The following is a 15,428-nucleotide window of genomic DNA, read 5'->3' as shown; positions in this document are numbered from 1 at the left end:
CAAATAAAAGCATTTTAAACTTTCTGTCCAGATAACATATTAACATAAGTTAAAGATATGAGTTAGCCACTGCACTACTCAAGTTGGCTTTGGAAAAAATTAGAAGTACTGTACGTTTAAACTGCCACCCCAGCTGTGCAGTGCTTCAGAAGAACTTCTGAACTTCTTCCCTACTCTCTACATGCACTCACTTACAATAGGAAGTGACTCCACAAACAAATTCAAGTAGCTATTGTTTTCTGTTAGCCATAGCAGTGACCACTGAGGAGAATGCTGCCAAAATTAATCCAGCTTCTCCAGATATTGAGATATGAATTTACCAGAGAAGAAACCTATAAATGATGATCTGGAACAGTAGTCAGTCTAAACCTCGGCCCCTCTATTCCTGACCCAGAGTCACAGAGATGTACAACACGGAAACAGACCCTTCCGTGCCGATCATATAACCTAAATTAATCTAGTCCCATTTGCCAGCACCCGGCCCATATACCTCTAAACCGCTCCTATTCATATACCCACCCAGATTTAAAGTGTTGTAATTGTACTAGCCTCCACCACTCCCTTTGGCAGCTCATTCCATACACGCACCGACCCCTGCGTGAAAACGTTGCCCCTTAGGTCCCTTTTAAATCATTCCCCTCTAACCCTAAACCTATGCCCTCTAGTTCTGGACTCTCTAAATACTAGGGAAAAGACCTAGTCTATTTACCCTATCCATGCCCCTCATTAGTTTATAGACCTCTTATAAAGGTCACCCCCCAGCCTCCGATGATCCAGGGAAAATAGCCCTGGCCTATTTCAGCCTCTCCCTATAGCTCAAACCCTCCAACCCTGGCAACATCCTTGTAAATCTTTTCTGAACCCTTTCAAGTTTCATAACATCCTTCCTGTAGGAAGGAGACCAGAACTACACCCAACAGTTAGGCCACTTTTGGAATAATGTCTTGCACAGCTGTAACACGACCTCCCAACTCCTATACTCAATACTCTGACCAATAAAGGCAAGCATACCAAATGACTTCTTCACTATCCTCCCCACCTGTTACTCCATAGAGGAAGATAAACAAATTGGATCACCTTAAAAGAGGAGTAAATTGGAAATGACGAGCACTTCTCAAACAAAACATACTCCAGCCAACATCAATTACTTGTTTTAACTGTGAGCTTCTAGTTTAAAGAAACACAATATCAGCAAAATAAGCTTGGCCTGATGGCAGGAAAGAGTTCACATTATTACATATGGTTGGGGAGAACAACAACAAGCTTTTTGGGCAAAGTGGTCAATGCTCCACAAACCTCCTCCCCACAACTCTTCATCTCCCCATCAGCATATCTTGCTCTTCCACATCTTTGGCTGGCTTTCCTTAAATGTATCCAGGTTAGTTATCACAACTACAACACCTGTCGCTTGCTTTCCAAAATTGTAGTGCAGCTCACATATTCGCTAGCCCAAGCTGAAAAATGCGGCGTTAAGGAATAAAGAATGTAGATAAAATAATGAATTTGGTGATTTTTTAAATTAGAAGTGCAAGAGTTATGTGGAAGCAACCTTTTCAAAAAGGTACACTGTTGTAATATTACAAAATTCTGGAACAGTGCTAAATACCTGTATTGTTTTTAAAGAGATGTTGTGCTGCATGTTATTCAAGTACAATTTTTAAAAATGAAGGGACATATTCTGTTGTCTTGGCAAGAATTTCTGTATCAAACATTTCTGCATATTAATATAAACAAATATCGTAATAGTAGTAAATAGGCATGCCTCAGGTCTGCTTGTTACAAGCACAGATTAACTGTGGGTAAATCTCTGCAGGTATTTGCTCATATCTTCAGCTCTTTTGCATAGGTTAAGGATAAATAGGAGAACTCTTTTGGGCCTTTATCCAACACTTCCTTTATTAATTTTGGACATATATCAAGACTTTATGTAATAAACCAAAATTAGAGAGGAGAAACAACTAAGAGATGTTAAAAGAGCAAATGTGAGTTCCAGTGGCAAAGTGAAGCATAATCAATTTGACTGTGTCTGCTACTATCTTAATATAGGCTAGAGAAATGGACTGATCGACAAAGACATACAAAAGATGCAGGAAAATCATTAGGAATACTTCATTAAAAATGACACTGACAGCAACCCTTACCTGTAAGCCAGAAACAACCTCAAATGACATTTTTAGAAAGGTTATTTGGATGAAATAACGGATTTAAAAGAAAATTTAAAAATAACTTAAATTAGTCATGGTAAAACAGTGACCTTGATCACTATAAATTAATCTATGCTTTTCTAAAGATCTTGGGTATGGGCAAAAACAGTTTTTGAACAGGAAAATTAAAAATCACAGAATGCCATCTCGAATTGTAACTGATTAGTGGTTGTGGAAAATGGAAGCCTGATACAAATCAGTTAGCTGTAAAAGTCAATAGGAGAGGATTCTGGAAAATAAAACTCATACCTTCCATGGCGATGTGGTTTTAGAGTCAGATTCATCCTATGGAAAAAAAAACAAAAAGAAACTAAAATTTGAGAAACTGGATGCCAACAAATTAATTCTGTTACGTCACATGGTACGTACCCCATATCGGTCCAACATGGCGTAAATTGATCTTTCAAGTACTTAATACATTCCTACCAAATTGCCCCAGCACTATTATATATGCAGTACTCATTTTAAAATAATGTTCACCATCAGAACAGAACAGAAAATAAACTGGACCCAAATATGTAAAATGAAACTACAGAACAGGTACTGAGTCTATTAATAAAAGGACAAAAGGGTGAACAAATGGGGAATGAGGAATCAGTCTTCTTGGAATTTGTGAAGTGCGAGTATAAATAAAATGGACTAGAAAAGTACATGTTTGGCTTCTGTCAAAGTAGCATTTAACATTTGTTGTTGTTTAGATTGAAGATACCTGCTGTTTATAATGTTACTCATATTTCAATTTCATATTCATAATTTATTCAACATACTCTTACCTTGGCTGCTCCTGGGGCAGATCCCAAGACTGGTTGTTCCTAAAATGAGTAAAGGACAACAACGCAAAATGTGTTTAACGAAACAAAGCTGAAGTGTTTCTGAAACTGATTTACAGTTAGTGAAAACAACCATACATGGACCTAGAAGCAGCTAACTGGTGCAGACAGAGACTGGTGTCAGAACTGCTTTGTGAATAACTATAACTGTGAAGATTATATAAAGATCTTACCAATTAAAAGTGACAAGCAAAAATCAGCTTATCACATGCAGAAAGACAGAGATAGATTAGTTGATAAATGGCACATTGTACTTGCCGATATTAAATCAAAGTGGCAAGATTGAGAAAGAGAATAATAGACTTAGGAAATATAAATCATGAGGTACAATTATGCAGGATAACACATGCAAGATCCAGGTGTTTTGTTGGCTAATCTTTTGGAAGTCATTAATAAAATGCCTGGCTACAACCATAGCATAACCCAAGGGTTGTGCAATCAGAAGAACAAAGCATAATCTCAGGAAGGTTATTTTGAGTTTACAGCACTGATCTTGCTATAATTAAAGTACAGCATTGCACGCCTGGATAAATTAGATTTAGCTCCACTCAGGTTATGATCCCCCATGGCACTTTTTGTAGAAGAACATAAAGCTCTTTGTGTTACTGGACTCCCAACAGTAGGCACCAGCAATTTAGTTTTGCCCAGTTTATCTACCCTTCCCTAATGCACTGAAAAATTCACTTCAAGGATTGTAAAGACCCCATTTAAATGCAGATAAACAACCGAATCTCCAAATAACCACGCTCAGAACACAGAGGAAATGAAATTAAAGAATTACATCTTCGTCCTTAGTACACACAATATAGAAATACAAATAAAACTTAAAGCTGTAAGTTATTCCCCCAAGTTAGATCTCAAGTTTCCAAACAACAATTTATCATGACTGAACTCAATAGTACAGAGTGAAAGAAACTTGCATGCATTTGGCACCTTTTTTCAGGAAAGGCCCAAAGTGATTTATGCAGCCAGTAACTCTTTCAAAAGTACTGGAACATGCAGTGCTCAGTTTACAAAACATGCCACTAATTACAAGCAAGATGAATGTCTAGCTTAACCATTTTCTTGGGATGTTAGTTGAGGGACAAATATTTACTAGAAAAACCAGAACTCCCCAAAGAGCTCCCATACTGTTCCTCAAAAAGGTGTCATACAATTTTTAAATAACAGGCAGACAGGAAGTCTTCGCATTAGTATTGCTCTCAACAATCCACCCAGACTACTGGGTGCAGCTAGAAACCAGAACCTTTAATGTGGGTAAAAAGTATTTGGAAGGGCAACTTCTCTGAATCCTCCATATTCGAACACTCATTTTAATGTTGGTGGGAAGAGTAAATTTACCCGACAGAACATCACACAAAGAGGTCCATTTTGAGAATACGATCTTGTAGTTTTTCCACAACCACTGTGCTGCATGCACAATTTTCAATTCAAGGAGCAAAAGATTTAGAAGCTTAGCTTTTATTTTGCATTAAGGTGGCGACAAAAATTCAGCTGCATGTAAAATACTAATCACTTTACCCCATTTATCCCTTTATAGAATTTATTTATTTTAATATGTGCTTGATTCACAATGGACAGTAAACTCATTTTGGAAATAGAATTTTTTTGAAAATGAAATGAAATGATACTGTACCTGAGCTACTTGAACCTCTTCAGCCATCAGACCTTCTGACTCGAGATCGTTTGCCACTTTGTTAATATCTCGCAAGCGAGATTCATTGGCTTTCAAGTCCTGAAAAATATTGGATTAAGCATGACTTTAACTTAAATAATTTTTTGGCATTCCAACCTGAACTCTATCAACAAACACACTGACTTGGATCCCATCTACTACCCCTGAGAAAAAGAACAGGAAATAATGTCACCACAGAAAATGACATCACCAACCCAAGGAAACCCAAACATATAAATAGAAAGTGGGAAACACCAGCAATGCTTTGTCTGGAGGCTCACTGAAGATGTTACCTAGTTTGGTGATGAAACATCCGAAAATGAAACATCCAGCTCAGCCAGCAAACCTACATCCAGAACCTCAAACTGAGCTACAAATCTTCTTAAAACTCGCTAACAAAATAAATTTCTAGAAATAAGAATTTTCTGCACTCTTTCTAAAGATGAAACCAGTGGTGTGTCAACCAGGTTTAGCCTGTTCATGCACAGTGGGTGAAGGGTTGCTAAAGCCAAAAAACTTTTGCAGAAATAACAGATAGATATTTCAAGTAATCCCACCACAATGAAGAGATATATATTACTCGAAATACTAATTTCATAGAAATGCTGAAAAATCCTTGAATCTCAGTACATTTATTATTGGCTATAAAAGTAAATCAATGAGGGCACTCTGCTCCCAATCAATGGATAGTGATCTGGAAAAAAAAACAAAGATGCCATTTAGCTCTATTTAGGAGCCTGAAAAAGGAACAGTGGGATCATCAGGTGCTTCTCCACAGATCCCTAAAAAGGAACCTGGACAAGTTAACAAGGCAGTTAAAGCAGCATATGGGACACTTAACTTTATCAGTGAGGCATAGATTATAACAGCGGGGAGGTACTGCTGTAGCTGCAGAACTTTGTTAGGCCACAGCTGAGTAGTGTGAGCAGTTCTGATCACCACATTACAGGCAAGATGTGACTGCACTGGAGAAAGTGCAGAGGATATTCACCAGGATGTTGCGTGGGATAGAGCATTTATGCTATTGAGACACACTGGATAAGCTTGGGTTGTTTTCTTTGGAACAGAGAAGGTTGAGTGGGGACTTGACAGAGGCATACAAGATTCTGAGCAACACAAAGGGTGGATAGAAAGCAGCTGCTCCCCTTAATCAAAAGGATCAAGAACAAGGCAACACACTTTTAAAATAAGAGGCAAGAAATTTAGAGGGGATTTGATGAAAAGGTTTTTCATTGGGGATCTGGAAAGCAGTACCTGCGAGGGTAATTGAGGTGGGTAACCTCACAACCTTTAAAAGGAACTGGATGAACACCTGAAGTGTCAGAACATTCAAGGGTCGAGTGCAGGAAAAAGTGGGACTAGTATGGGAAAGCAGTGTATTTTGGCAGCACAGAATCATACAGTACATTTCAGTCTATGATACTAATTTAGAAATTTGTTTGTGTTTTAAATCTGTTACACCAATCTACCTCATCCAGAATAAACTAACAACTATAGTTTGATATGAACAGTGGACAGGAAGAAAATGGCAACCATAAGTCAATACATCAGGTAGCCAAAGATAAATCAGCCATGGTGTTCACATCTAGTTTACATAATTGAGGTTTGCATTTTTCGGCTTTCAAAATAGTTCCAAGTTAAAAAGTTTTACTTACTTTTTGGAAGTCATCAAACTTTTTCTGCAGTCCTTCCACTTGTTCCAAGTCAGTGCCCACTTCTTCACTAGTCAATGCTGTCTCCTTCTCATGGATCCACTGCTGCAGCTCATTGGCCTCCCGGAAAAGCATGAACTTCTTACAGCTCTTTTCCAGCATATCCTTACGTTTTTTGCCCAGCTCCAGAATCGATTGGTATCTAAAAGGAAACGTGTCCAACAAAGTCACTTTACTCATTACAAGCAATTAAACAAACAAACAGTTTAAGTGGGCAGCACGGTGGCACAGTGGTTAGCACTGCTGCCTCACAGCACCAGAGACCCAGGTTCAATTCCCACCTCAGGCAACTGTCTGTGTGGAGTTTGCACATTCTCCCAGTGTCTGCGTGGGTTTCCTCCAGGTACTGTGGTTTCCTCCCACAGTCAAAAAATGTGCAGGTTAGGTGAACTGGCCATGTTAAATTGCCCGTAGTGTTAGGTGAAGGGGTAAATGTAGGAGAATGGGTCTGGGTGGGTTGCTCTTCGGAGGGTCGGTGTGGACTTACTGGACCGAAGGGCCTGTTTCCACACTATAAGTAATCTAAGAATGTGGAATTGCTTACGAAGATGGACAGCAAATCAATGGAGAACCATAAATCTAACAATGATCAAAAGACAACAAAAACAAAATGCTGACACTTGCTAGTCAATGGTTTGAAAGTTACTCAGTAAGTATTGAAGCAATACTGGGTTTATGTAACAATGGATGGAGGATATACTTACAAAATCATCACTTAGCTTCTACAAATATAAATTCCCATCATCTCACTTCATTCCACCTCCTCAGCTGTCCCCTTCAATCTTATGAACCAAATCTATTGTGCTTTCTAAACTTTATATTACTAAATGACTTAAAAATCTGAAAGCATTCTTTAAATAATGCTCAGATGCCCAAAATGAAGTTGATTGGAAACAGAAATTTTGAAATCATATATTCCAAGTATACATTGTGTGCATGTATTCATCCATTCTCACTAAAAGTTGAACTACATCACACAACAAATTCCAATATATTCTAAATATTTGTAAATCACTGCTCTGAAGTATTACATTCTAGTCTTTATATTTTGCAGCTAAATAGCATCAAACTCAAACTTACGTACAAAAAAAAAGTCCGATCACTGGATGTTGTCAATAGACATCGATTTTATCAATTCATAATTGTTAGGACATTTAAATCAATGTGTTTCATTTTGTATGATCACAGACAAACAATATACCTTTCTCTCTTTAAATCAACCAACTTAGAAACGAGCATAAGACATGCACCAATCGGAAAGTTCATAATTTTAGTACAGAACTCTAAGCTTCTACTGCTCAAATTCCCATCATGTACAACATGCTCTATAGATTTCTGCTAATATGTCAAAAGCTACAACACAACTTGAGTACTGTGTGTAGTACAGGTCTTCTTAAGTAAAGAATGGATCTAAGTGCATGTGAAGCAGTTCAGAAAAGGTTTACCAGACTAATAGCTGGAATGAGAAGAAAAAAATTGGCAGGCTAGGTTTGTAAACGCTGGGAGTTTAGAAGAGCAAGGGGCAACTTGACTGAAACATTTAAAATCCTGTGGGGGTCATGAAAAGGCACACCTGTGAAAAGAATGCTTCCTCTTGTGGAAGGGTCTAGAACTGGGTGGTGGTGGTTGGGTATTTGGGGGTGGGGTGAATGCATTGTTTGAAAATAAAGGGGTTCTCCATTTAAGATACAGGTGAGGAAAGATCATAGTCATAAATCCTTGCAACTGTGATTCCATCACCTTTTGAGGAGAGTTCTTGAATTTTTAAGGCAAATGTAAAATAGGTTCTTGATGAGCAAGAGGGTGAAAAGGTTAAATCAGAAGTGCACCAGAATGTGGAGTAATAAGATCAATCATTATCTCTTGTGAATGGCTGTGCAAACTCAAAAGGGCTGAGTGGACTACCCCTGCTCCTAATTTGTATTCTAACATGTTTAAAGCTTACCCAGTCTGACTCATCTAGAAATAGAATATTGGTACCGCATCTCAAAACTAATTGAACCCAATAGTTTTAAAACCGACATCATGCAAATCTGAAAGCATACAAACATTTTTTTTAGGTTTCAGAAATTTAAGTTTTAATTGCTTGGTAATACAGAACTTAAATATGATCAAAATGAGACACAAGGTTGAAGTCTTATGTCTTGCACTCATTAGGGTTGAGGATATCAGAAAAAGAAAGTGCTCTTTGCCAATCATTGCAGCAGGAACTACTGACAGTCCATCTTAGTTAAGTGATTAAAAAGTTCGATTTGGCAGGTAAAACTGTAAATGGGTGCCCTGCAGAATGCAGCAGAGATGGGCAGTCTCCAGAGTATCCTGTTGCATTCCACACCAAACACCTTGATTAGAGTCTTCTGGTCTGATCTTAAATCAGCTAACATTGACAATTAGCAGTTTTTCCATGCCAACTAAATCACTGCCCTCTTCGCATGCTATACAAATTGATTTTCCCTTTCAAAGTTTGGTTTCTTGTGGGTCAGTCAGGAATACGTAAGATGAAAAGCTTTGACTTTGTCACTTTATAGGCGATGCTTAATGTAAATTTTACCTGTGCGCTTTTAGTATGCTATCTACAGTAATGGCAGAAGGCAAAAACTGAATAACTAAAAACTAAATAGTGCACTCTAAACAGCAAGTCATGCCAATTTTCACACTCCTACCAGGTAAAGAGAGAAACTCCATCTCCACCAGTTGGCCTATCACACAAAACCATGCAATTTGATCCTAGTAAGCAAATTCTTTCAAAGATATAATATCTAAATTAAGCCAATGTCCACAAGCTTCAGCAAAAACAAACAAACAGTGTGAAAATTAATGGAAGCGAAGATCACATCACATCAAGAAAGAGCCAAACCTACTCACAATTCCTCCACCTGCTTCATACGGAGCACAACGCTGCCAACCTCCTTAGCTAGCAAAGTCCTGGACAGACAGAGGGAGCAAAGCACAGCATGCACCATTAGTAGATTAAAGGCTTAAAGCAGCTGTTAAAGAAAGGAAAATTAGTACATAGCTAGAATTAGCATGGCAAGTTCCAGAAGCAACAGATAAAAGCAAGCAAGCAACTTGAAAAAAAGAGTGCAGCTTGATTAGCAACAAGCAACTGAAGAAGTGTCCACCAAAATAAAGTTAATTTCTTAATCAGTAAATACAAATTTCAGTTTCATGCATTTTTTATCACATCTAAAAAGAGTTTTTTTTTCCCCCCCCACACCCTCACCCACACTCTTAAAATGCCAAACTAGTGCCAGAAGACAAGCAGTTAAAATGGTTGCTTCTAAACAATTACATTGAACATTGTAGCATGTTGTTCAAATTCAATATTTCTCAATGGGCTTGGAATATTATAGTGACATATAGTCTGCACTGGACCTGGAAAAACTGAAGAAGCACTTTCCACAGAAGGCGATCCCACTAGCGGTGATCCCTCTCACAGAAGAGGAAACACCCTTTCCACCTGCACCCTTTTAAATGGCCTCTCAGGATCTTGTATATATTTCAATCAAGATGCCCCATGTTCTTCTAAACTTAGTGCAAGCCTATTGCCTGCAGTACAAGAGTCTCAAAATTTTACAGTTCAACAGCAAGTCAGTCCATTGCACCTGCAATAGTTTCCTGAATAGAAATGTGCCACATCGCAATTTGGGTGTTTATTTTTAAAATGTTTAATCTATTTCACTTGTTATGTATTTGCTTCGTTATTGCAGGCAAGTCATACAAAGGAGGAAAAGAACTAAGTTACACAACTCCTCCTTCCTGCTGCGGCATTAATGACTGATCTGATCATTTGGCATACCTACTCAACCTTAATAACTTGTCACAACTTCAAGAATCAATCCACATCTGCCTGAAAAAGATTCAAAAGACTCTGCTCTACAGCCTTATGTGGAAGAGTTCCAAAGACCCAAAACCCTCAGGATCAAACAGTAACTTCTACCATAAATGAGCAAGAGCCTACTTTTAAATAGTGATGATTTCTAGTTCTGGGTTTCCCACATAAGGAAACATCCAATTCCCACATGGTTCCGAATTAGTGGTGCTGGAAGAGCACAGCAGTTCAGGCAGTATCCAAGGAGCTTCAAAAATTGATATTTCAGGCAAAAGCCCTTCATCAGGAATCCGAAACGTCGATTTCGAAGCTCCTTGGATGCTGCCTGAACTGCTGTGATCTTCCAGCACCACTAATCCAGAATCTGGTTTCCAGCATCTGCAGTCATTGTTTTTACCTCAATTCCCACATTTACCATGTCAAAAGCCCTCAGGATCTCGTATGCTTCAGTCAAGTCAATTTAACAATTTTAGGGAAGTCTTGAAAATTATAACCAATATATCAACTATCTAATTAGCTGTTTCTTTTAAGGCCCTAGGATGAAGTCCATCAGGACCTGGGGACTTGTCAGCTTGCAGCTACAATTTTTCCAGTTCCACTTCCGTGGTCATTTTAAGCTTTTGAGTTCCTCTCCATTTTCTGATTTATTGTTATTTCTGAAATATTACTTGTATCCTCTGTAATGAAATCCAAAGCAAGCTAAAATAAAATGCCTACTTATCCTACCATCTTATTTTCCATTAATTCCCTAGGTTCACCGTCTACAGAAAGCAAGAACACACAGTTAACTCTTTTACTCTGATTTTATTATTTCCAACTAGCTTCCTCTCACACTTTAGTTTCCCTACCCTTTATTAATCTTTTAGTCAACCTTTTTTTTAAAAATATTCTAACCATGTCAAAGCAATCCAACAGAGAAACGCACTCACTTTATTTTTTGGTGTTTTTAGTCCTCGTTATCAATCCAATGGCAAGTGCTACAGTTTTTCCCGAGTATATTGAAACTTTCATCAGAATTCATCTGAACCTTCACGAATGATTAAAATCTCAGTTTTCTCGTCTTTCCTTGTAACTAAAGCATTTGTCTCAACTAAACTTCTTATTTATTCTCCTCTGTATTAATTTCCACAATGTCAATACCCTTATCAAGCTGGGGACCCAAAAAACTGGACAGTTCTAAATACAGCTTAAGCAATGATTTGAACAGACATATAATACTAAAGCAGCAGTGGTGTTCTGTTGTTTTCTGAAGCCTAGAATGCAGCATCTTTATTAAAGAAAATGTATTAAACCCATCCTTTCTTGTCTGAATTGCATGCATATCTTCAAGCTTCTCTATTTCTCAACTAGTTGAATTGTGTTTACATCTTTTATTTATTGTGCATTCTAAACTTCTTTGGAAATTCAGCTCTGCCAGCTACTAACCTGTTTACATCCTCCTGAAATAACTTCATAGTTAACTAACTCCTTATTTTTGTTTTGTCTGTAAATATTAGTACTGTGCATGTACTCAAAGCAGAATATTCACACAGATCAACATAGAAGGAAACTCATTCTTCAGTCTATATACAGCTCAAACAACAATCATTATTTTTTTGAAATTCAAATATAGAACATTCCCAACCCTTCTCTACAAAAGAACACTACAGACAATCTCTGGAGTTCCCCACTGGAGTCTGTTCGCAAGTTGATTTGTACACAAGTCAGAACACAATGTAGGACACAGAAAACATATGTATGTCAGATCTTTAAAATTACACCAGTTTGGAACCACATTCATAACTAAGAGCAATGAACAATCTGATGTTTGTAAATTGGGGACCCTCTGTGCTAAATATTTTTTTATGGATCTGCACTGTTTCCAATTAACCCATGCCTTGTGAAACTAGTGTTATTGTAGATTCCAGAATCCACATTACTAATTACCCACAATAAATGTTAATTATGGTGTTGCCTCTTCTATTGAAGAGATATTACCTCAACAATCTCTTAAGTTCTTTGACAGTTCTTTCAAAGTCACAACTGCTCAAAAAAAAAGACTGGCCAAAGACTGTTCCCTGACTTCTTTCAGCACTCACAAATACATGCTGCTATCAGGGGTCAGTCCCTATTCCAGCAGCACTTTTAGAGCTACTTTTTAACAATTCCTTATCATACCTAAGAGCTCCTTACCTTTTACATTTCTTTTAAACAATTTATCTATGAAAATTATTCATTTAATATTTTCATATAAGCACAAAAAAACTTTTAGGGCTTTTGGGGAAAATGCAGGGCAGTGTGAGTATGTGATACAAAAATAAGTGCGAGTGTGGTAGTTTAATGTAAGAAAGTGGAAAATCATGTGCTTTGGTAGAAAGAATCAAATGGCAAACTGTTATTTAAATGGAGAGCGATTCCAAACAAATGTGCACTGTAGAGGGATCTGGGATCTGGGTGTTTTTGCACATGAAAAGCAAGACGACTAGCAATCAGGTGCAGCAAGTAAGTAAGGGAGCAAAGAGAACTTTTTAAAAAATTTCATTCATAGGTTAGCGTTTATTGCTCATCCCTAATTGCCCAGAGAGGTGTTAAGCTTCAATCACAATGCTAGAATCTGGAATCACATGTAGGCCAGACCAGGTAAGGACAACAAATTTCCTTCACTAAAGGACATTTAGTAAATCAGAAGGTTCTTTCTCTGCAATCGATAATGGTTTCATGGTCATCATTAGAACCTTAATTCCACATTTTTATTGAATTCAAATATTATTACCTGCCATGATGGGATCTGAACCCAGATGAACAGTCTAGCAATAATTTCCCAACACGTCACTATCTATTGCTAGTGGGGTACAGTTTATAAATAGTGAAGTCTTGTTACAACTGTAAAAGGGTGTTAATGAAGCTGCACTAGCAGTAGGATGTACAATTTTGGTCCCACTATTTATGAGAAAAAGGATATTTAATAATGGCATTGGAGGCTGTTCATGAGAGATTGACTAAGCTGATTCCTGGGATAAAGGGGTTGACTTATCAAGAATGGCTGGACAGATTAGATCTTCATTCATTAGAATTTAGAAGAATGAAAGGCGATTTTATTGAAATGTTCAAGATTCTGTGACGGGTTTATAGGGTGGATGTTGAGAAAAGGTTACCACGAGGGGGGCAATTTCAAATTAATAAAAAAAAAGGACAGTTACAGAATAGGAGACACTCATTTAAAATTGAAAAGTGAAGTAAGTTATTTGCCCAGAAGGTAGTGAATGTCTGCAGTTCTCTATTTCAGAATTATGGATGCTAAATCTCTGAAAGTATTTAAAGAGGTAGATAGATTTTTGAAAACCTGGAGGAGTTGATGGCTGTTCTATGCTGGTACAAAAGTGAAGTAGAGACCTGAGACAAATCAGTCATGATCTTGTTCAGTGGCAAAACAGATTAGGTGCTGCTGAATGGCCTACATCTATTTCTTACATTCTCACATTCTTCCACAAGTGCAGAGAGCCGGTACGACAAAAGGGGTTGAACAGCCTTCTCTGCCCTGTAACCATTCTATAGTTTCAGTCTTCCGTCTCACGAAATTTCCCTTTTCATTTCTATCCAATCCACACTTTAAAGTGGTCTAAGTCTTCAGAAACCTTATTATTTCTCTTCAACATAACTTGCATACGTCCTCTTCGCCCTCTCTATCTTTCTTATTCTTTCCATAAATGCTTGAATTAAGTACATCAGAAGTATAATGGACTAAAAACTTAATATAGAATCAAAACAAAATAGGCATTTTGGGCCAGTGTGCTTTAGCTTGTCCTTTAAAAGAGAATTAGCCAACTATTATTTTTCTTACTATATCCAAAACTATACGGTCACTTTTGCATCATGGACTCTTTCACTAGTTAATCTCTTACGCCCTCAACCCTAGCACAGGCCTGAGCTTATACAGATATGATTTTGTAAAGTTGATCATTTATACACTGTCATATTGTGCCAGATCTTTGCAAAGCACTATCCAATTGTTCCCACTCCCATGGTCTTTCACCATGACCCTGAACCCTTTTCCAACCTTGCTGATTATTTCCACGAAAAGTATCAAATATCAATCAGTATAGGATGGCACCAACTGAGGGTCAAAATATCTTCCTACAAGAACACAAAACAAAATATATACAGGGCGAAACCTGTAACCACAGAATTGGTTTCTGCGGTGTCCCACAGCTGGAACCTTAAAGGGAACATTCCAGAACAAGGGATCATGAGGCTGCCAGGAAAGTATGTTTCCCATTTAACTGAATGGGTTTGCTCCTGTCCATGGTAGGTCCTGGAATGTAACCTTCGCCGGTCTTGGTGGTGTGGGGAGGAGGGGGGGGGGGGCAGACAGATGACTACCATCTACTCCTCTTAGCCAGTGCTGAATGGTTACCCAGCACACTAGAAGTACCCCCATCCAACTGAACCAAAAAGTGGAAGGTGTTGGTTTTCATCCAGTGCTTGGCTTCAAACGTTTCACTATGAAAATATGTGGCGAATAATGCAGAACTTAGTTTAATCACTTACTGGTTGTCGATCTGTTCCTGACGCATTGCTATGCTGCTTGAATCCTCCAGCAGATTCTCACGTGATGCAGACTGTGCTGGGTCCAGTTTCTTAACATAGGCAGCAGGAACAAAGCCCTGGCGATCATTCACTTCCACTTTCCACCAATCCTTTAAAATAAGACCAAGGAAAATAACATCAACAATTGCACACAAGAAAAGTACACAAGCCCTGGTTTTAATGAAGTGAAGCAAAGTAGTCACTGGAATATTCTAAAACAAACTAATATTAAAAAGACAACATTAAATTCTTATACAATGAGATATTTTTTTTCAAATTAATCCAAATATATACCTCCCTTCTTAACTGCAAACTTTCCACCTTCCCCATCAACCTTTACAATACCGTACCTTGTTCGTGCTGTTTAGCAGGGTAAGGATATCCCCCTTTTTCATAGTAACTTCACGAGGGCTCTTCTCCTGGTAATCATACAATGCCAAAACAAGTTCTTTTCCAGTTTCATCATCTGTAGGAGCCACTTGTTGCTGAAGAGAGGCACACAAATAGAAATTTGCTCATCAATAACAGGACTCATTTTCTAAATACAATACCCAGAGATCATCTAGCACAGAATATATTTTGTCGGCAGAACTATATTAATATAAAAAG

The 15,428-nt window shown here is 37.9% G+C and overlaps 1 protein-coding gene across 9 annotated transcripts in view; it reads right to left on the bottom strand.

Annotated features, from left to right (window-relative positions):
• Window positions 1-15,428, bottom strand: part of sptan1 (spectrin alpha, non-erythrocytic 1) — a 103,928-nt gene that overhangs the window by 53,254 nt on the left and 35,246 nt on the right. For 6 of the 9 annotated variants that reach the window (XM_072565985.1, XM_072565986.1, XM_072565983.1 and 3 more), the window contains 7 exons: window positions 15,170-15,304; window positions 14,781-14,929; window positions 9,287-9,346; window positions 6,365-6,563; window positions 4,671-4,769; window positions 2,978-3,016; window positions 2,454-2,489 (listed from right to left, as the gene is read on the bottom strand). In XM_072565985.1, coding sequence (XP_072422086.1) covers window positions 2,454-2,489; window positions 2,978-3,016; window positions 4,671-4,769; window positions 6,365-6,563; window positions 9,287-9,346; window positions 14,781-14,929; window positions 15,170-15,304 — 717 coding nt within the window. The remainder of the gene's footprint in view (window positions 1-2,453; window positions 2,490-2,977; window positions 3,017-4,670; window positions 4,770-6,364; window positions 6,564-9,286; window positions 9,347-14,780; window positions 14,930-15,169; window positions 15,305-15,428) is intronic. The other 3 variants (XM_072565987.1, XM_072565990.1, XM_072565991.1) reach the window with 1 other exon arrangement.

This window comes from Chiloscyllium punctatum, chromosome 49, assembly GCF_047496795.1.
Source record: "Chiloscyllium punctatum isolate Juve2018m chromosome 49, sChiPun1.3, whole genome shotgun sequence".
NCBI classification, from domain to species: Eukaryota; Metazoa; Chordata; class Chondrichthyes; order Orectolobiformes; family Hemiscylliidae; genus Chiloscyllium; species Chiloscyllium punctatum.
This window is presented reverse-complemented; position numbering and strand designations above follow the sequence as displayed.